At 38.4% G+C, this 21,695-nt stretch overlaps 1 protein-coding gene across 1 annotated transcript in view; it reads right to left on the bottom strand.

Moving 5' to 3' along the window:
- Nucleotides 1-15,245, bottom strand: part of LOC122810708 — a 53,617-nt gene extending 38,372 nt beyond the window's left edge. Inside the window, exons 1-2 of the mRNA XM_044082272.1 lie at nt 15,064-15,245; nt 12,514-12,870 (exon numbers count right to left, since the gene is read on the bottom strand). Coding sequence (XP_043938207.1) covers nt 12,514-12,870; nt 15,064-15,112 — 406 coding nt within the window. The 5' untranslated portion in view covers nt 15,113-15,245. The remainder of the gene's footprint in view (nt 1-12,513; nt 12,871-15,063) is intronic.
- Between the last annotated feature and the right edge of the window lie 6,450 nt (nt 15,246-21,695).

Here is a 21,695-nt window from a genome sequence, read left to right as displayed (position 1 = left end):
TACAGAATCTATGCAATCATATTGTGTTGCAGTTTCATTTCTTCCATGACAGATGAGGACAGTACATTGTTATTAAATGAGTGGTGATGGGTGCTGGTACAGCTATCATGTGCGACCTCTTGATAATTTATAAAAGGTGATATTCTATTTGCATGTGCCCTAACACTCAGTACCAGCCTATTTAACCCTAATGATTGCCCCACCCTTTCAGGGTAACTAAATAGTTCCAGTCTATTCAGATTTCATTTATTACAAAGAATTAAAAAATATTTGTTATCCATTAGGTCATTTGTTTTCAGCACTTGTCCTACATTGGTGAATGCCCCTTAAATTTCTGATACAGAAAATTAAAGACAAACTCAACAGCTGCCCCTGTGTATAGGATGTGCCATTTTTTGTTCTTGAAAGTTGCTTTGCTTTTGGTTGTAAACTTAAAAAAAAGCACTCCAAAGGGCCAGGCTTAACTCGAAGAAGGTGAACGCTTTCATTTAACCATAAGGGCTTTCAAGGATCAACAATAACCCCCCCCTTCCCAAAAAAAAAAAGAGAGAGAGAGAGAGAGATAGAGAGATAGAGAGATAGAGAGAGAGAGAGAGAGAGAGAGAGAGAGAGATGGGGCAGCAGAGACTATAAGCCCCGGAAATGTTTTAATAGACCCACTTTAATTTTTTTACACTGTTGTTTTTACTCACTCACCCAGCTAGATATATCCTAATGTCACCTACCATGAAAAAAAGTTTAAGACAATTATGTCAGCAATTTATCAGTTTCATAAGGAACTGGGGAAGGGATCTACTCCTTGCCTGGATTTTACTCAGCAGTGGTGGGTTACTGGTTGGCCGGTCAGGCAGACAAGAAGATAATGTGTTAGTAATGGTTAACACTGTAACAAATAAAAAGATTGCTGGAAAGTCATCAAGAATAGACACCGGTGAAATAAAATACTTTAATCCAGGAAACACTCAATGCATAAACACCATGATACTCGTACATTTTCGTCGTAAACCAGACGTCATCAGACACTGAAATAATACACAGAGAAAGACCTTAAATAATACATTCCTAACCAATAAAATCAAACATCCAATAATCTACTTAAGATCATTAATATAGTTAAATACTTATAAAACATTAAATATATAAAAAATAAAACTTTGATTAAACCCTATATATAAATATGAAATATATAAAAAATGAATATATATATATATATATATATATATATATATATATATATATATATATATATATAAAATGTACCTGCAATGCCTATTTTTATATTTTTACTTCTATTTGGCACTTGTAATATATTCCTTGGCCACTAGATAGAAGCATTGTTTTAAATTTGTTCATAGGTTTGTGTTTCGTAAATATGCTCATAGTAGGTTGAAAACAAATAATTTTATTTTTCAGCCATTAATTAGTTTTCTGTGCACATATACCTACATTATATATCTATATCTTTTTTTATACACACACATATATATATATATATATATATATATATATATATATATATATATATATATACATATATATATAATATGTATATTTCATATTTATATATAGGGTTTAATCAAAGTTTTTATGTGATATATATTTAATGTTTTATAAGTATTTAACTATATTAATGATCTTAAGTGGATTACTGGATGTTTGATTTTATTGGTTAGGAATTTTGAATGTATTATTTAAGGTCTGTCTCTGTGTATTATTTCAGTGTCTGATGAAGTCTGGATTACGATGAAAACGTATGAGTACTGTGGCGTTTATGTGAGTGTTTCCTGGATTAAACTATTTTATTTCACCGGTGTCTATTCTTGGTGACTTTCCAGCAATCCTTTTATTTCTTATTTGTGATTTAGAGATTGAGTTTTCCACTTTTCCTTGGTTTTAATGGTTAACATTGTATTACCAGCATATTAAAGTTCTATTACACTGACCCCTCATCTTTCATCATATTGGATTTTATAGTTTTGGTGTTGTCCATACATAATCTGCGTCCTCCTTGATTGTGAGAGCGTATAGTGCCCTATTGCCCCTCCCAGAGTTTGGGATCTGCCTCCCAGGAGCTGCTGGTGGCCGCACAGGTGCACTTGCAAACATGAAGCTATTGATCCTTTTCATATCAAACACTTTATAGGAACTTTCTGACATGGTAGCTACAGCTACAGGAGTGCACTCTGCTGGCCTGATTCTGCAGATCTCTTAAGCCTTTTCACTTTGATTTGACAATCATTGACAATAATGTATACCGGTATCCTGATTTCATTTAATAGCCATTGCTCACATTTGCAGAAACAGTTTACCTTCATAAGGTTGCAAATAGAATATGTGACTGGTCAAATATCCTACTCAAAATGTCGGAAACTGCACTTTCAACTGCTTAAACCAGCGAAAGTGTTGCATAACGAATTTCACAATCCGAAAATATCGGATATGTTCAAAACACCCAACATTTCCGGATGGCATCAAACACCGTTATGCAGGGGGACAAGCCACCTGCATCCCCCATGTCGGTGGCTGTGCAACCCACATCCCCTGGTAATTTAATATACTAATTATTTGAATGAACTACAGTGAGAGAAGGGGAACATGTCTCGATCCCCTCTGTAGTGCGATCTGCATTCGGAATACCAAATTCACATGAGCGAATGCACACTAGCATTGGCTCATTTGAATTCACACTTATTTTTTTCAACATTTCGAAATCTTGCTATTGTACTTTCACACTTTAGAGCATCGCATAATGATATCTTGACTTTATGAAGATAAACCGCAGAAACATTATTTTCACCATTGCTACTTTTATACAGTGCATTATTTTTTCAGCAAGTATTTATATTACTTATTTCATTGCTTTATTGTATTATATATTTTTATCTATTTGTTTAATATTGATAAATTGCATTATTAGTGTTTTTGGTTTAAGCACTTAAACCTTTACTTTGTAAGATATCTTGCTCCCTCTGCTGTTGATCATTAGTCCTCTCCTGCCAATTGCCAGTTTGTTCCTTCATCACCAAGTGGAAAGGTAAGTAAAAAGAGACATCATTAAGTCAGCTATCAGGGTAATTTTTAACTATTTTAAGCCTTACTCCTTGTATTCACCCCAGCTGTGGGAGGGATTTGCAATGGATGTCAGTACAGAACCACCACCTCACTCCTACAAGGATTTGACATCCACAGAAGGAACCACCCAATGATATGGAGGCACTGTCAGCATGTTTCTCCAGTCCCCATAAGAGAAATCAAACTTCATGAATGTGCTCCTGGGCATGCACACCCCATTCTCCCCACCAAGAGAAGCAAGTAGGCACCACCCTTTTGTTCTTCTGTCTCTCCATGACCAGCTCCTCCAGAGCTGACTCTGCTAATGGAACCATGGTCACCTTGATCGCAGAAGGGTTTCACTCCCCTGTACCACAAACCTGGATAAAGCAGTTAATAAAGCTGAAAGTGAATGTTTTTTGGAAGATGCATGATGCTGATGATGATCTGAAACAAAACAATATTATCATTCATTCATGCCAGCTTTTTTGTTCATTTTCTTCAGACACTGCTGCAATAGATGCAGCAAGAGTGTGTGTGTGTGTGTGTGTGTGTGTGTGTGTGTGTGTGTGTGTGTGTGTGTGTGCGTGCGTGCGTGCGTGCGTGCGTGTGTGTGTGTTTGCAAGAGAGCTAGAGATGAACCAAACAACTTTGGGGTTAGTGTTACAGGCAGAGGGATAAAGAAATAGATGGTGGAGACTCTTCACATCCACTCTCTGCTGCTTCATTACGATCTTTTGTTCCTTTCTTATTCCAAGCATTGGGGCCATTCACTAAACCTCAGATCATGCAAGCCTTGTCTGACTAACTCCTAAAAAATAGCTTGAGTACAGACATTCTCACAGTGAAAGTAATCAAGCTGTTTGATTTATGAGCAATTGTGACCAAAAAAATAATTTTTGTAAGGGATCACATCCACTTAATTTATTATTCTCCCTCCAAAGTTACTACATCTCAAAGAAACAACAATCAATAATATGCAATGTAACACTTGCCACTCTGTTTCAGTGAAATACCAACCTCAAACCACACATTCAAAAACTCACCAATAACTAAATGTATGAAAACTTGATCTACAGAGAAATGTAGAATGAAATATAAGAATGTAACAACTTGAGTCATGCAACTGTGTATTAAGCTGATGTGTTCAAAAGAAAATGCTTGTAAATATATTGCAGTAGTTCTTCACCAATGCATTTAGCACTCAGCAGTGGCCTCTGCAGCAGTCTATCACCAATGCATTTATCAATCTGAAGTGACATTTGCAGCAGTCTATCACCAATGCATTTATCAATCTGAAGTGACATTTGCAGCAGTCTATCACCAATGCATTTATCAGTCAGCAGTGACATTTGCAGCAGTGTATTACCAATGTATTTAACAGTCTGCAGTATTAGATGCTTGGTTTTAATCTGCAGCCTTCATAGAGTAAATGAAAACCCTATTTTGCTCAACAGGATACCAATAATACTGATGAATCTGCATTTTTCACTGCACATAAACAGCAACTACTGCTTGCATTAGTCCCCAGAAGACTTAAATGCAATATATATAAAACATTTTGAAAAACATTATGGTTTCACTGCAAATAAAAACAATGTTTTTTTTAAATAAAAAAAAATCAAACCCTGTACCCAGCAATAGTGATGGATGAGTACCTGTTTACCATTTAATATGTGTGTGCCCTGACTCCCCTTTACCTCAGACTACATCTCTAAAATTCTCAGCATGTCTCCCAAATGAGTATCTGTTTACCATTTAATGTTTGCCCTGACTCCTCTTTACCACATACTACATCTCTAAAACTCTCAGCATGTCTCCCAAGCTACTAGCAGCACTAGTTTAATTGTAAAGAAACATTTCTAGTTGCCTGATCTGTTTCCTTCACAATTCAGTGCAATAGACTGATGCAGTCAAAGTCAATACACTATGCAGCTAGCAGAAGAATTCTGTCATTTCTATGACATAAACAAAAGGGGAAGTTCTGCTAAAGTTCCTTTAATGGGGTCAGATGAGAATTATTGCATTACAGTTGTAACAACCAGCATATCTTTAAAAGCTCCATTAAGACCCCAATGATACAGGGGGAGAAAGGCCTTTTAATAACACAGACATCTTGTGCCTGATTAATGACACAGTTTCAGGAGGATTCAGGCTGAGAGGATGGAAGACTTTTGACCATAGCCAGGTCATATATCCTGATAGGAGGGAGGTGGCTCTCTCACTCTTTTGGTGGTGCCTGAAGGAGAACAGGTGCACAGCCAGTACTGAGCCTGCAGAGCAAATATGGTTCTCTGCACATATCAGAAGATTCATGGGAAGAACCCTGCATGATGTGCCTCACAAAACTGCCAAAAGGGGTGTTTTACAGACCTGAGCTACTTAGCCTACAGTTTGCCTACTGCCAGTCACCTAACTCTCATCACTAATGACCAGGTGAAGGCTGGTGAGTCCCCAATAAACAAATGGTCAAATGAGCCTTAGAGCTCTCAACAAGGCAGGGGATGGGATCATGGTTCTCCATTTCAGTTTCTGTCTGTATTTTCTGTGTGGAATCTATATATCCTTCCCGTAGTTACAGGAGCTTTTGTTTACTGTTCTAGCTGCCTTCCATATCTGAAGTTTTCCACATTACCTGTGTGTGTGTGTGTGTGTGTGTGTGTGTGTGTGTGTGTGTGTGTGTGTGTGTGTGTGTGTGTGTGTGTGTGTGTGTGTGTGTGTGTGTGTGTGTGTGTGTGTGTGTGTGTGTGCATGCACTGCATGTATATCTGTTGTGATGGACCAGTGACCAGTCCAGGATTGGTTCTATGTTGTATGCCCCTTGCTTACTAGGACAGGCTCTAGCACCCCCATACTTCTGACTAGGACAGGGCCTGCATTACAGACTGAATAAAAGGACACACTGAATTCAGCAGAAAGACTCCTTTTTATGTTAGATCTAGAAAGGAACATTTGTTGTATCACAACAGTTGCAGAAAGTAAAGAAGACGATATAAACATTAACATAATACAATGCAACTTACAGGCAATGAAATAACTACATGTTAGACGAGACGTCACTTTCTAACTGTATTTATGGTATGTGCAGTTGGGTTAATGATGCTAAAGGGAACTCTGAAAAATACATACATCTGAAAACAAAACAGTTTTCAGTGTAAAAGGGCAGTCATACACATTCGGTAAGCTGAGTAGACCCATTTAAACTTGTTTCTGAATAAAGGACATTATAGTATCCTCTAGAGCAGGGGTGTCCAACCTTTTGGCTTGCTGGGGCCGCATTGAGTGAACAGAAATGGTCTTGGGGCCGCATATAAAATATATCATATAGTTAACTCTTTCGTTGCTCCGGAAGACCACAGTCGACCTCCTGGCTGTACTGTAGGTGCATTTGAACAATGAATAAATGTAATAAATGCCTAATATTTGCCTTAAAATTCAAATTCTCATTCTAATTCTAATTCTCTAATCTAACAGTTAACTCTAACTTCTTAGTTTTATATATATATATATATATATATATATATATTTTTTTTTTTTTTTCTTACAAATAAACAGATATTCACTACAGCACTAGCATTTCTCACTGGGAAAACCATTCCAGCAGTCCAGCTATGTAAAATGTCAACATCAGCAGTCCTACAATACTATAATCCACAAAAATAACCCAACAAATTTGCAATAAAGTAAAGAATTCACATTGCTGACTTAATAAAACAATTCTGAATAAGCTACAAGACGGTCTCACCCAAACAAATAACTGGTGCCAGAAATATGGCCTCAAGCTAAATGCCAAAAAATGCATCATCATCCTCTTTGAGGAGAGTGATGTCCCCACAAATTATCACATTAATAACAATGCTGTAAGCACGCAATAAGTCGTATGGTACTTGGGCACCCAGGTTGATAGAAACCTGACTTTTGACCACCACGTTGTCTTGGTTGTAAGGAAAGCTTTTTACATGGCCCACTTCATTAGTAAGGGTATCTCATCCAGGGACAAGGAGGTCATAACATCCTTCATTTACAAGAGCCATTATTGAGTGCAATGCCCCTTTTGGCATGTGCCTCAGCAAAACACCCTGCCAAAAGAAAGACTACAACCATTTCTGACAAAAAAGGTCAAAGGACTAAGTTCACTTAGTTATCCAAAGAGACTAAAAAGCTTCTTGCTTTCCTCTGTCTCTCACTGGCCCCTATAAAGTTCATCATTGGCTTGCTTTCCAGGCTAAGAAAGATCCTGCCTTAAGAGACTTCCTCTACCTCAGAAATACTGGTTATACTTAAAATGCTCACTATAAAGACTACAGCCTTCACTGCAACATAAACAAGCCACTTTTTATGGACAGGTTCTTGACACAAAAACCTTCAACTTCTGTGAAAAGCTCCTCTCATTATCAAACAATGTAGCTCAGCAACACGATGGCTGGATGGATAGCCATAAATGTAGTCCTTGGGTAAGTAGCATAACCTTCATCAAACCAGATGGAAAATCGACATACTAACCTTTCCCAGCTGGATGGCTAAGATCTAATATTGGTTACTCAAGTCTAGTTGCCCAAGAAGAGGGGCATGTTTAACTAAGAATTCCATTTGCAAAATTATATTTAGTATACATATTAAATCTCTCTCTCTTACACACACACACACACACACACACACACACACACACACACACACACACACACACACACACACACACACACACAAAAGCCCCTACTTGTAAAATAGGCAACCTCAGTAATCACATGATACCCACTCACTGAATGAAATTGTCTGGAAGTCAAAATATCTGAAAAAAAAAATCATAATAGAGATGGAGTCATCCATGTAATTTCCCACCACCAAAAGGACCATCAATAAATCAACAAACAGCTGCTCGGCAAAAAGTAAATCAATAAGAGAACCATAAACTGTAATGCTACATACTGGTGTAAACATATAACTTTTGTCAATCCCCAGGTTAATCCATACCAAAATATTGTTTCGGAGCTTCAGCTATGTACAAACAGCTTTCTCCTAAAAACTTTACTCATTGATATTTGCCTTGCTGTAATTATAACTCTAAAAAAAATGTTTTTAAGTTTATTCTGTACCTCAATGATTCTCACTGTTTGAGATGTAATCCCTGCCATATTGTATGAGTATTACATCCATAATTTGCTGTCTCGTTCTATGTATTGTATTATATTGTTTTGTGTTATTTTTGGAGCTTTTCTCCCCGGGCCTCTGCTGAAAATGGATCTGTGTCCAGTCGGACTTTCCCGGTAAACAAATGTAAAATAAAATAAAATAAATATAAATAAACTTCCCTCCAATCTAAAGCCATTTGACATTCAGACATTTTAGTTTGTGCAGAAGTTACTCACAGACTGACAGTTTACTGAGCTGTAATGCTGACCTTCGCTTTTGAAAAAAACAAATTCCCAGACTTTGTCAATAGCTCAAAGTGTAGAGAGGATTATTTATTTATTATATATTTATTTATTTTTGGAAAACATCTTTAAAACTGTTAAATTGATTACACACCCAAAAACACAGAAAAGTTATTATGATTATGTAAACCACAGACTGCTGCAAGAAATCAAAGTTACATTAACACTCTATACTTATGTCCGAACAGATGAATCATACCTGTCAATTCCAAAAGAAGTAAAGTAGCTTAATAAGAAGGTTATTTGCAAGATTACATGGCAGTTTATATTGGAAATAAGCAGAGATATTAAAAAGGCTCTGTTTTTCATAATTATGCCAAAAAATCTTCCAAGGTATATACAACTTCTGATTTAGTATGGAACCATACCTCTCAACCTTAGAGCAAGAAATCTGGACAAAGCGAAAAATAAAAGTGGGACACAGGCCCAAAAATAATTATGCATCACAGACACCATTGAAACAACTGTAGCTGCAAACATTATACATCACTTATAATCTTTCTATCCCATTATTGTCAGGTATACATTATATGGCTCATTCAGTCCTGCCTTCTTTTGCATCAAAGAAAACCATGCTTTGAAATGACAAATGCATTAAAAATAGTAAATAAAACACATTGCATCAACATCCTGCAGCTTCCTACCTGCAAGCAACCACAGAGCTTTTACTGAAACTAGGGCTGCTTGTTTCCCCAGAATGACAGCTCTCCCTAATTAAGTCTAATGGTATACAATCTACCAGTATCTGGACTACCTGAAATAAATTAAATTATGGCCTGTAAATTGAAAGTTCACTTTGTTTAATTAAACTATATTTCTAAGCCCACTTACTATATTTTTTCAGTAACATTCCAATATCCATTTCCAGGTCACTTTACAAGATATTGGCAGTGGTAGACTTTGCATCCTTCAGAACCCCACAGGCCCACACTAATACATTGTCCATTAAATGTAAATATCCATCCACTGTAAATGGCAAGAAGCTGTGTCTTAAAAAATCTACTTCTGGCATGCGTACCCAAGTATTAGGTTTTGAAACAAAGAAACATATTCTCCACAGTCCGTAAGTCTCTGTCTTTAATAATCATCTACAGTTGCAGCACTCCCAACACATAAGCACACACATACACACTAAAATCCCCAACATTTAAAAAATGACATTGTGCCCACTTGATTTGCCAGTATTGATGATCCGCCAAAGCTATGCTTACTGTTGTCCAATCTACCACTGCTTAGAACCCACCAATAAAAAAAACAGTACTAGGTGCTTTTTTGTTTGTCTGAAAAAACAATACAACTTTATATGCTACAGTCCCACATAGTCAGTCCACTACTGACCCATTAACACTAGGCTGCTGTCTCATTCTTAATCCCTGGAACTGCATTATCTTGGATGACTACTTTTATTTCCTAAGCAAAAGACACAAATTGGAAGATGAGGCAAAAATCCAGACATTCTTTGAAAATCCATACAGTTAAGAGGTATGAGTTCATGTTCAATACAACACTCTCCGTGTCAGGAAAGCCTCAATGTAATGAAAGTGTATTCTTAATGTATGATATATTTGTGAGCTAACTTTTTTGTGTTCAGTAGGTAGACTGATCATTGTTAGCCTCTTTGTACATGCGTCTCTCTCTGTCATGCACACATATACACACACACACACACACACACACACACACACACACACACACACACACACACACTCTTCTACTTTCACGCATACAATTCTGCTTTCGTGCATGCACTCACTCACTCCATACTTACCTATTAACACAGGTCGTTGCTGTCTCTTTCAAAGGCAACAGCGGCAAATCCATACACGAGTCCCTCTTCAACGAGAACACACACACACACACACACACACACACACACACACACACACACACCGATTGTTCGGCGCAAAATAATGGAGTAAACACATTGACCCTTTTTTGGCTCAAAAACAAAACTAGAAGGGTGCTTTGGCGCATGCTCACACTGACATTAGCGTTACAGGTCACGGGAGTGAAAAAACTCAAAACAAAAAAAGTGTTTTGGGGCATGCATACATCGATGCTGCAGTTAGAGGTTGAGGTCCGCATGGAAGAGCTCTGAGGGTCGCATGCGGCCCTCGGGCCGCAGGTTGGACACGTCTACTTAAATGTTGTCAGACTGAACAAGTCCTGATATACTATGTAGCTGTTCTAGGTAGAAGGATGAAGACTGCTGAAAGCTATAATTTATAGTATCCTTTAAATGTTGGCAGTCTGAGTGAGTCCTGAGATACTGTGTAGCTGTTCTAGGTAGAAGGGTAAAAACTGCTGAAAGTTATAATTTACAGTATCCATTAAATATTGACAGGCTGAGCGCATTCTGATATACTCTGTAGTTGTTATAGGCAGAAGGGTGAAAACCACTTAAAGTTATAATCCCAGGCTTGATTTGTGCACTGAGAGTTTAACGACTCTTGAAAGAACAGGGCAGTTTTCTATTTTGTACTTATTTGATATATTTTGCTAGCAAGATATAAGGGATCAGCTTTCTTGGTCAATAGCATGGAGTAGCAAAAAATTAAAAACAAAACAATAAAAAAGAACATTCCATGCACAATATTACAGAAAAGAAAGGTGGCCTCTGTTTTTGTGAATTACTGTCTCTGTCTCTATAAGGTAATGTAGACCCTATCCTAAAGATGTAATGCTATAAAACAGACATGATATGATGCATATCCCAGAGATGTAACACTATTAAACAGACATGATATGATGCATATTCCAGAGATATAACACTATAAATCAGACATGATATGAAGCATATCACAGTGATGCAACACTACTGATTATGTCTGAAAGCAGCATGTTCAATACAATGACAGACAACATGAGGGATAGTGACCAGTAATTAATTGACACTACCTTTCTCTGTTGTGTATTCCTTCACAAACTTCAACCTAACCTTTCAGCTTCAGAAGAATAAGATCTGCCATCTGGTATACCAGTTTCTTCTCTGAGAATAACTCAGTGTATTCTCTGAGTCAGATCGCACAGGTATAGCTTTTAGTATTTTTGCGGTTTGCTCTGTATTGTCAGTGCAGTTTTGACTTTCTGATTGTCATATATCACTACTTTATTTTATTTTGTTCTCTATGGTATAATGTTTGCTTTATTTGGCACATTGATGTCTTGTTTAAAAAATATCTTCTGACTCCCAGAGCTGTAGCTGCCTCAACTGTGCCAATCCCATGAAATTGCACCCTACAGCACTTCAAGTGAAGAGAAATAAAAACATAGTGAATGTAGATGACTGGCTTCTGAGAGTAGAGCAGCCAATCTATATACCATCCCAAACTCTTCCTACATTTAAAAAAGAAATCATGCCTCACCAAATCAACCTCTAGCTCGCAAGAGAAAAGCAAAAAAATCAAAAAAAAAAGTCTGATTGTCTTCCTTTCCCAGTCATGCCCCAGAAGCCTCCAGCTCTCAAGAGAAAAGACAAAAAAAAAATATCTTCAAATTACTGTACATAGCCAACTAGTTTCGGGAAGTACAACAGTAAATCCACACTTCAACCCTTCCCCCCAGCTTTTAAGTGAAAAGCAAAAAAATCTTTATATTACTGTAAAAAGTCCATTGGCTTCCTAATATGCATCAGTCATGCCTCACTATATCCATGAGCCTCCAGCTCTTAAGAGAAGAGCAAAAAAAAAAAAAATGCCTTCAGCACTTCAGCTTACCGTGCAGTTCACTACCTACAGTGTGGCATCCACAAAAGAAAAGTGTTGAACTCAAGTGCTTTTCTACACTAGCATTTTTGTACAGAACAAAATGAGGAGCTCTGTCATGCTCCCTAACACGTTGTGCCCTGGGCCATTGCCCCCTTTGCCCCACCCTTGCTATGGTACTGCTGAGTCCTTTATTTATGGTCTGCTGTGTATCTTAACTGTACTTCTTTTGTTTCATAAAATGCCAACAATTTTAATGCAGCTATTTAATGCAGAAAATTTATGAAGTGCCAAATCTGTATATGTTTTATACTATGCATATTTACCTTTTTCAACCTTTAAGGTTACATCAGTGCGCAGATCATTAAACCATCCAGTCCTCTCTACCCGGCAGCAATAATCTCCTTCATCCTCTTTCACCAGCTCATTTATAGTCAAGGACACATCACCATTGGGTATATCACCAGTCATTGTGTATTTTGCTGAGGATCCAGAAGTCACTTGATTGCCATCAGTCGTAAAGAAAGAATAACTAGAACTTACATAAACTATAGCACACTGTCTTTTTGCCCAATACATACTTGTCCTCCCATGTGTGGGAATACTGTAGTGGCAGGGTAAGGTAATGGGCAGCCCGATTACTCCTTGCACAACTAACGCAGATGTACTGTGAACAGCAGCAGCTAGAGAGAAAAAGTCAGAGAAATGCATTAATTAAAATGGATTGGACTGGTAAGAATTTATAAATCTTGTATTTGTCTACTATTAGAATGTTATGATGGCTGTAGAAAAGGCTGCCTCATTGTTAAACAACAAAACGTGGAAATTAATATTAATTTCATTTACTGTATGGATGCAGAATATTAAATGTCATTCAAAAATTTGAGGAAAAACTACTTGTTTTGTAAGTGTGCACAGCCCCTTCAGTTACTATTCACATAGTAATCCCTGATTACACTGTAATGTAATGTTACATATGCAAAATACTCCAAAATATGAACCGCAAAAGCTTATTTTACTGTAATTTAAACAAAGCCCAGAGGCTGTTAGGTTGGGCTGCATGCTTTTATTAGCTTTGAAAATAAGCAAAAATGAGCACTTGTGAATTTTAAATCTGATTATACTTTTATTAGCAGTATCAAATAAATTAGGCATTTGTTAAATTACGTATCTCTCACTCTTGCATTACAAAAAACCCATAAGCATAAAACCTAAATCAGAATTTCAGTTATGATAAATAACTCAAGATTTCTCCAGGAAATTAGAGAAAAACTCTGTTTGCCACATGGCAATAAACAATTGCAAGGATTCAGAGAGATTTTTTTTTTCCTGCACTAATCAATGTGGGTTAATCAATTAGTGGTAAAGCCACACAGAGAAACATCTTGTTAGTAATCTCTAAATCAAACTCTGCACTGTCAGACCTGACTGCACTTTTCCCCACCAACCCCTGCGTAGCAGTAGCATAGGTACCTTCTGCCCATTTAGACATGCACACACACACACACACACACACACACACACACACACACACACACACACACACACACACACACACAGTCAGCATCCCCTAAATGCCCCTCTAAGTTGACTACCCAGACAGAAAAACATGGTCCACCATACTCTCCTCACACACATTCATAACCCCACAGACAAGCATACACAGGGACACATACGTACCATCATGGCTTTGCTATAGTTACCTGTACTTTGGCTAGTTCTATATAACTGAATGAGTGAACACCATCAAAAGACAGAGATCATCTTTCCTTCCAACAAAAGCAGAAATTAATTCCACCACTTTACAGAGTTAATCTGGAACCATGTCCATTTTTGAGGACAGCCATACCTCTCAACATCTTAAAGCAAGAAATCTGAACAAAGCCATAAGTAACTGGTGGACAAAGGCTCAAAAGTAGGGACACTTTTTAAATATTGCTCTTACAAACTTAAAAAGCTGAACAACAGGTATTGCATTATCATGAATTTTCTGAAGGGTATGAAGTCTGAAACTATGTCTGTCTTTATTTTCTGTCTTCAACCCTTAATAATTTGCCAGTGATTTGCCAGAAAGCCACACATTTATGAGAAACTAACCAAAAATATGAGACAAAAATCTAGACATTCTGTGAAAATCTGTACAGTTCAGAGCTATGATAGACAGCACATTGCTAGTAAACATTCCCCACATCACCAGACTGCTGCATTTGGCAACACCACTGTTCATATTATGCCCCCCACCCCCACACCAGACAACCATAGTAGTAAAGCAGTCTTTGAATCAGAAAGGTTTGCCACAACATGGAAACCTTCCAAGTTAAGGTTTCTGCACCTCAGTAAGCTTTTTTAAATCCCGATGCATTATGCATTAGTATTCTGTTTAAATTATATGCCAGAGTTATAGCGATCTTCTCTTTCTCTCTCTACCTCTGTCTGTCTGTCTGTCTCTCTCTCTCTCTCTCTATATATATATATATATATATGTGTGTGTGTGTATATATATATATATATATATATATATATATATACATAAAAACAGAACAAAGCTGACACAAGACAAGAGCGATGTTCATTTGATGTTTTAGAGTAGAACATAGAAAACTTTTACTGAGTCATTTAACTTTTAATTATATTTGGAGTCCTTCTGGAAGAAAAATACTTTCATATCTAGCTTACCTAAATTTTATTACAAAAAGAAAAAAAAACAGATACTCTTTATTCAGACTATGCATCTGCTGTCTCACTGCAAATTAACCCAACTGTCTAATAATGCTGTTCGACTTCTTTAAACAACTTTGTATGGTGCATTTCTATCTGTCTTCAGTAAAAAGAAAGGAAAAAAATAACAGATACAGTTCATGATTGATAAATCTTACCTGAACATATCATGATGGAGTATAGCAAATTATAATAAAGGCAAGGCATTTGTTTTAAGATTACTATTTATCAACTTTAAGAAATATGCAGAAAGGCTGGTATGGTTGCAGAAGTGCTGTCTTCCAACTAATCATCTGTTGATTTGTGGTAATATATTTCACCCCACTTAAACTCTGTTGACAGGAGCCTATCGCTGCATTGTAGTGCACAATAGGGAAGTAAAACTGCATGCAGTAGTCATACGGGAAGTACTATCTGCCTCATAACATTGTAGGATATATAAAAGTGCCACATGTATTTAAACCATTTTCAAGAACATGATAAAATTAGATCTGTACATATTCTTAGAAAACACATTTGTGTGGGTGTGGCTGTATAATCACGCAAACTGATTGCACTGAACTATGCACACATAGAAGCTGTAATACTACTGACAGGTCATAGCTAATACTGTGGCAAATGAAAAAGTGAAGGATGTGGTCATTTTATCCAAAATGAATAAATACAGCAAGCGACATGTTTTCTACTGTATGAAAAAGTGAGATGTGAGGAAAGGCATGCTAAAGCATGGGTGTTCACTGGTTACTCTGTCCGCCTCTCAATGCCACATTCTTGAATATGACTGAAGACATCTTTGAATGCTCTCTTTTTGTGATTTTTTTGCATTTAGTAGTGCAGCTATTTCAGTCATTAAACATGAAATCTGAGGGCAGATATAGTTGTTTAAACATACATTGCAAAGCAACACCCTTTCTGTCTTTGTAGCTTTGAAAAAAAAGGTATGTAGTCACATTAGAATTCAAGTAACTGCAATCATAATCCAGCAGATAATGAAACACTTCTCAGAGTTTGCCAGGTTTGCCCTTTCAGTGACGGCCTTAAGTGAAATGATACCATAGGAAAAGGACTTCATAGGGCCATCACCCTCTCTGATTTCCCACTACACCTACATCATCTCGATTACTTTTTTCTATCTTTAGTCACATTCTGTCTTAATCTTAAACTTTTTCCTACCTCGTTTCAACATAGCTTAACTGGGTCAGACAGTATTATAATAACCTTGAGGGAAATAAATTACTTAAGCCATGAGAATGGAGGTCACAATGCCCACAGAAGCCATGGGATGGGGGATCTAGATATTCTGAGGTACACTTTAGAGCTTCTTTCTCCAACCTTTTTTGATCCGGTAAAAGTCAAAACAAAAAACATGAGCAAGGAAAGATATTTGGTATTCTCTTTAACTTTGCTTTTTCCTGCAGCTTTCTACACATTCCAACTGTCTAAGAGTTCACAATAATAACTGTGGAATAAATAATCAAATTAATTGGGGTCATAGTTGCTCTGAGGAACATTCTACATACATTTTCCAACTTTTGATCCAATGATACCTTGGACAAAATAAACAAGGAAGGAAGCTCGGTCTTATCTTTTCTCTTTTAAAGAAGAAATAAGTTTTGTCTGACAAAATAACAGTTTATAATAAACTGAGGAAACAAATGCTTGTGAGGACACCAATTATATCTGGGGAACAATGTCTAACTCCCCTAACACTCCTGCAAAACCGGTGTCCATCTGTGGATCCCTCTGGTGTTATATTGGGATGGAGGCAGAAATTGTCACAGTTACATATATTTTAAGCAGCTGCTGTTAAACACATAAACAGCATGCACCTCCAACCCTGCCTCCAAAAGCTATCCACCTTCTGTGTATCCTGTGATGTCAGACTGGAATGAAACTGAAAGAACAAATAGAACAAAGTGATACATTTCTAACTGTTACTGTGAAGATTACTGTGAAGATCGATATGGAATAATTCCTTCTTTACCCTATATCTAACAAAATAACCACCTATATATGCATCTGATGATCATTAATGAAGAAAGTGAAAAAAAATTAAGGTTCACAATAATATACTCCAACCTGTTGTTCCTAAGCAGAGAACTGACTCCAAACAAGTTAAAGTGACCTTCTTTGTGTACATATGAGGTTTGCAAGGGGAGACCAAGCCTGTGTCAAAATTCAGTATGTAGCTTGGAGTGTGGAACGCATCCGTACTCCAGAAGCTCTAAGGATCTTAATGTTCTATGATGCATTCAATGCCTTAGTTTTGAAAGAAGATGACTTGCTAACTTTTTTATTGTTGCCCAGTAGAGTTATGTATGTGCTTATCAACTGTTTATGTTGTTTGGGTTTATATTGTTTATCAACAAACTGAATTGTTAATATGGTCTCAAATCTGCAAATTTTTTACACACACACACACACACACACACACACACACACACACACACACACACACACACACACACACACACACACACACACACACACACACACACACACACACACACACACACACACTTACATATGCATAAGTACACGCTTGCACACATGCACACAAACAGATATATACACAAACAGACAATGCTCCAAAAGCCAAGTTTATACCAAGCTATATTGATTTCATCACAAGTGCACAAATACTGACATTATTCATGAAGAGACAGATCTATGACAAGATGAAATTGAGCATCCAAGTGCTCCTGATTATGCGGAACGCACCGCATTTAATGACAAGCTAAGCCACTGTTCTGCTGTTCGCACTGAGCAGCTGTGGCTCCGCTACATAAATTCTGATTGCTTTGTATACCGCAATTACTGCCAATCAGCATTGCGGTATACAAACCAATGCATAACTGTGTTGCCCTTCCACATTACACAGCGTTGGTTGTGCTCTGCAGTTTTTGATTGGCTTGTAGACCGCATTTACAGCCAATCGTGAATGCGGTCTATGGACCAATCAAGTAAGCTTCGCAGGGGGACGGGAGCCAATGAGAGCTCCCCAATAAAGGCCAATCGCTTTCTGGGATGCCTTTTCATGCCAAAATAATGGCTTGAAAGGGCTTCCAGGAATCAGCAATTTTACTTTTTGTAAGTTGCTTGCAACAACAAATTGGAAGGAAGAACTCTGAAGACCGGGAACTTCGGCATTGGGGAAAAGGAAAGAGCGGCTGTGGTGAAGACTTTGGGACTTGAAAGCCAGCCTGCTAGGAGAGGAGTTAGTGAGCTGAACAGACTTGAGGTTCAGGGACTGTGCTTGCTGCTGCTTTGGTGGAGTGAGACTGGTCAGAAGGCTGATGTTTATTTTGCTGCCTGCTGGATCATCGTTTGTGCCGTGGATTGTATTAAGCTGCTGGTGCTGTTTACATAGGTAGAGGTAAGTGACTGTTTTAGCTGCAATGGTTAAGGTTAATGTTAATGGTTAAGGTTAATGGTCAGGCAAGTATTTCCCCATCCTTAAAACTGGTATGCTAGCACAGATCCTGTTATTGTAGCAATTTTCTAAGTTTATAAGAGCAATATTTAGTATCTCTGGGCTGCTTGTCCCCCTAGTACATCTGATGCTGTTAATTAAGCAACTTTCTGAGTTTTATAAGAGGAATCTTTAAAGTGTCTCTGTGTTTGTGCTGCTTGTCCCACTAGTGCATCTGTAAATGTAATTGCCATTTTTTAGAGAAACTGTATGCCAAGTTAGATCCTGTTCTAGCAACTTTGTAAGTTTATAACAACAATATTTAAAGTGTCTGTGTGCCATTTTAGAGAAACTGTATGCCAAGTCAGGTCCTTGTTATTCTAGCAACTTTCTACATTTATAAGAGCAATATTTATAGGTTCATAGGTTCATACTAGGCTATCTGCCCTAGGGCATTTATAAGCCTAGCCAGAGTGTGTTTGGCATTTGCCACCCATTTTAAATGAATTTTGCTATGCCCTTTTTAGAGGTTACTATACTGTGCCTCTGTCTAACAGTGACACAGAAATGATACCCGGGGTAAACCTGCGATCTCCCATTCACTCATCAAGATTCCTCTTGAAGATAGCCAATGAGGGACTTTGCCTAACCTGGACTGGGATTTTATTCCAGAATGAAGGGAGCCTCTGGGTTATGAATCTGTCCCTCCAGCATGTCCTATTTATTTCAGTGCTGAGGTTCAAGTCTCTCGAGCGCGTAGCTCGAAGGGATTTGGATTTTCTGAGGTGCAGCATGTCCATTTATTCCAGGTTGGACATGGCTTTATATGTCAGGCACAGATCGCCTCTGAGCAGGTGGTATGCCACTGAGTAGAGCTGGAGTTTCTTTAACCGGGCAGCATATGGCATCTGTTTGAGCCCTTTGATCCTCTTGGTGAGGTACTTTTGGGGTCTTTCCAGTTGCTGCAGGTGTCTGGAAAGGTACATCCCAAAAGGGGCATTGTACTCAATTATGGGCCTGATGAGGGATGAGTAAAGAGGCACGATGATCTCCCCTGATCTAGATGCGAATCCCTTCATGATTAGGTGGGCTATATAAAATGTTTTTCTAACCACTTTGGCCACATGGTTGCCAAATGAGAGATTGCTATCAACTTGGGTCCCCAGGTCCATAATTACTTCTTCCGTACTTAATGGATTACCACCTATGTGGTAATTTGTGGGCACTTTGTTTTTGCCAAAGGGGATGACTATACACTTTTTGGCGTTTAGCTTGAGGCCATGGCTCTGGCATGAGTTGTCTGTTTCTGAGGCCCTTTTGTAGGATGCTTGTGTCGGCTGGAGAATTGATTATGGCGCCCAGTTTGCAGTCATCTGCGAACTTGGTCAGCCACAGTCCTTCCGTGTTGGCCTGTACCTCTGAGAAATATATACTGAACAAGAGAGGTCCCAGGACTGAGCCTTGTGGGACGCCACTTGTAACTGGTTTGGAGTCTGACATGGCTCCAGCAATTCTAACCATGTGGGTTCTGTCCTTGAGCCAGTTTGCAACCCATCTAGTGACATAGGGGTTTATATTTAAGCTGGTGAGCTTATCTATAATGCCCGAGTGGGGTATTGTATCGAAGGCTTTTGCAAGGTCCAGGTAGGCTGTGTGGACCACATTCCCCTCGTCAATGGCCTTGGTGACTATTTCAAAGAAATTGACCAGGTTTAAGAGGCAGGATCTGCCCTTAACAAAGCCAAACTAGGTAGGATCCAGTGTCTGTAGGTCCCCAATATCTTTATTTATGATGTCCATGATGATCCTTTCCATAGCTTTGCAGACCAAGCTAGTCAGGCTTATGGGGCGATAGTTTCCAGGATCCGTTGAGGCACCACCTTTATGGAGAGGGACCACTGTTGCTGTACGCCACTCTTTGGGTACATATCCTGTAGTAAGGCTGACATTGAACAGTAGTTTTATGTTTGGGTTTAGCTCTTCTTGGAGTTCATGTAGGATGCAGCCCGAGACACCGTCTGGTCCCATTGATGCTGTGTTTTTTGCTTTGGAGAGGGTGGCTCTTACCTGAGCATCTGAGATGTCAGGGGGGCAGCACTCTGCTGGGATAGATATTTGCCCTTTTGGTGGGGGGAGGAGTTTGCGCTGAACCTGTCAGCAAGGATGTTGGCAATGTCTGTGGGTTTGGTGTATTTTTTGTCATTTTGGACTAATTCTGAGCATATCTGGGAATTCCCACCCAGGTTCCTAATATAACTAAAGAAAGCCTTGTGATTATCCTTAGTGTCCTGTGCAATTTTTCTCTCGAAGCTGACCTTAGATGATTTTATGAGTGCCCATCGTTTTTTGCTAATACTGATCAGAGATGCCTTCTCTTTTTGGGATTTTGCTCTATCATGTAGTAGCTTCCTCCTTCTATTGTATAGTTTGTTTATGGCTGGGGTCCACCAGATAGGACGCCTGCCTTTGGAGGATTGGGTCTTGGTTTTATTTGGGATTGCATGATCCATGCATTCCTGAAGGTGTTCATAGAATGCGTTTATAAAGGATTCTGTGGTCTGGGCCGTATTTTCCACAGGCCCGGGGGCTTTGAAGGATTCCACCTCGGTTTTGAGGAGGGTGAAATTTGCTTTAGAGAAGTTTTTCACTGTGGTTTTCTCGGCAGAGGGTGGGGTCGAGACATGAATATCCAGTGAGATTAGTTTATGGTCTGATCTTACCAGTGAGGGATACACTTCTGGTCTGGAGCATAGAGTCCCCATGTTGGTGATGATCAGGTCCAGTATGTTTTCCCCTCTTTTGGGAGTGGTAACACGTTGTTCCATAGCATTTGAGTTTATAAATTCTAGGAACCTTTGGGCTAGGGTGTTGGAGCTAGAGTAATGCTCCCAGTCTATGTTTGGGTAGTTGAAGTCGCCCAATATAATGGTGTTTGGAGAGACCTTCATATTTTCCAGTGTTCTCAGGAAGGCCGAGTCTTAAAGAGTCGTTTTTGTGCTGCTTGTCCCCCTTGGACATCTTTGAAAATAATTGTTTTTTTTTTTTTTTTTTTTTTTGCATTTACTGTATGCCAAGTCAGGTCCTGTTATTCTAGCAACTTTCTAAGTTTATAAGAACAATATTTAGTGTCTGTTTGTGCTTGTCCCCTAGTACATTTTTGAAAGTAAAAGCCAATTTTTTGCAGAAACTGTATGCCAAGAGTTTATGAGAGCACCATTTCTAAGTTTATCAGAGCAGTATTTAGAGAGTCTCTGTTTTTGTGCTGCTTGTCCCCCTAGTCATTTGGGCAGGGTTTTGTCCAGATTTCGTGCACTAAGAGGTTGAGAGGTATGTCAGAATGGATGTCAGAAGTGAGTTATTTATAGTAATGAGAGGATT

This window comes from Protopterus annectens, chromosome 9.part0 (assembly GCF_019279795.1).
Source record: "Protopterus annectens isolate FY-2018-M chromosome 9.part0, PAN1.0, whole genome shotgun sequence".
NCBI lineage: Eukaryota > Metazoa > Chordata > Ceratodontiformes > Protopteridae > Protopterus > Protopterus annectens.
This window is presented reverse-complemented; position numbering and strand designations above follow the sequence as displayed.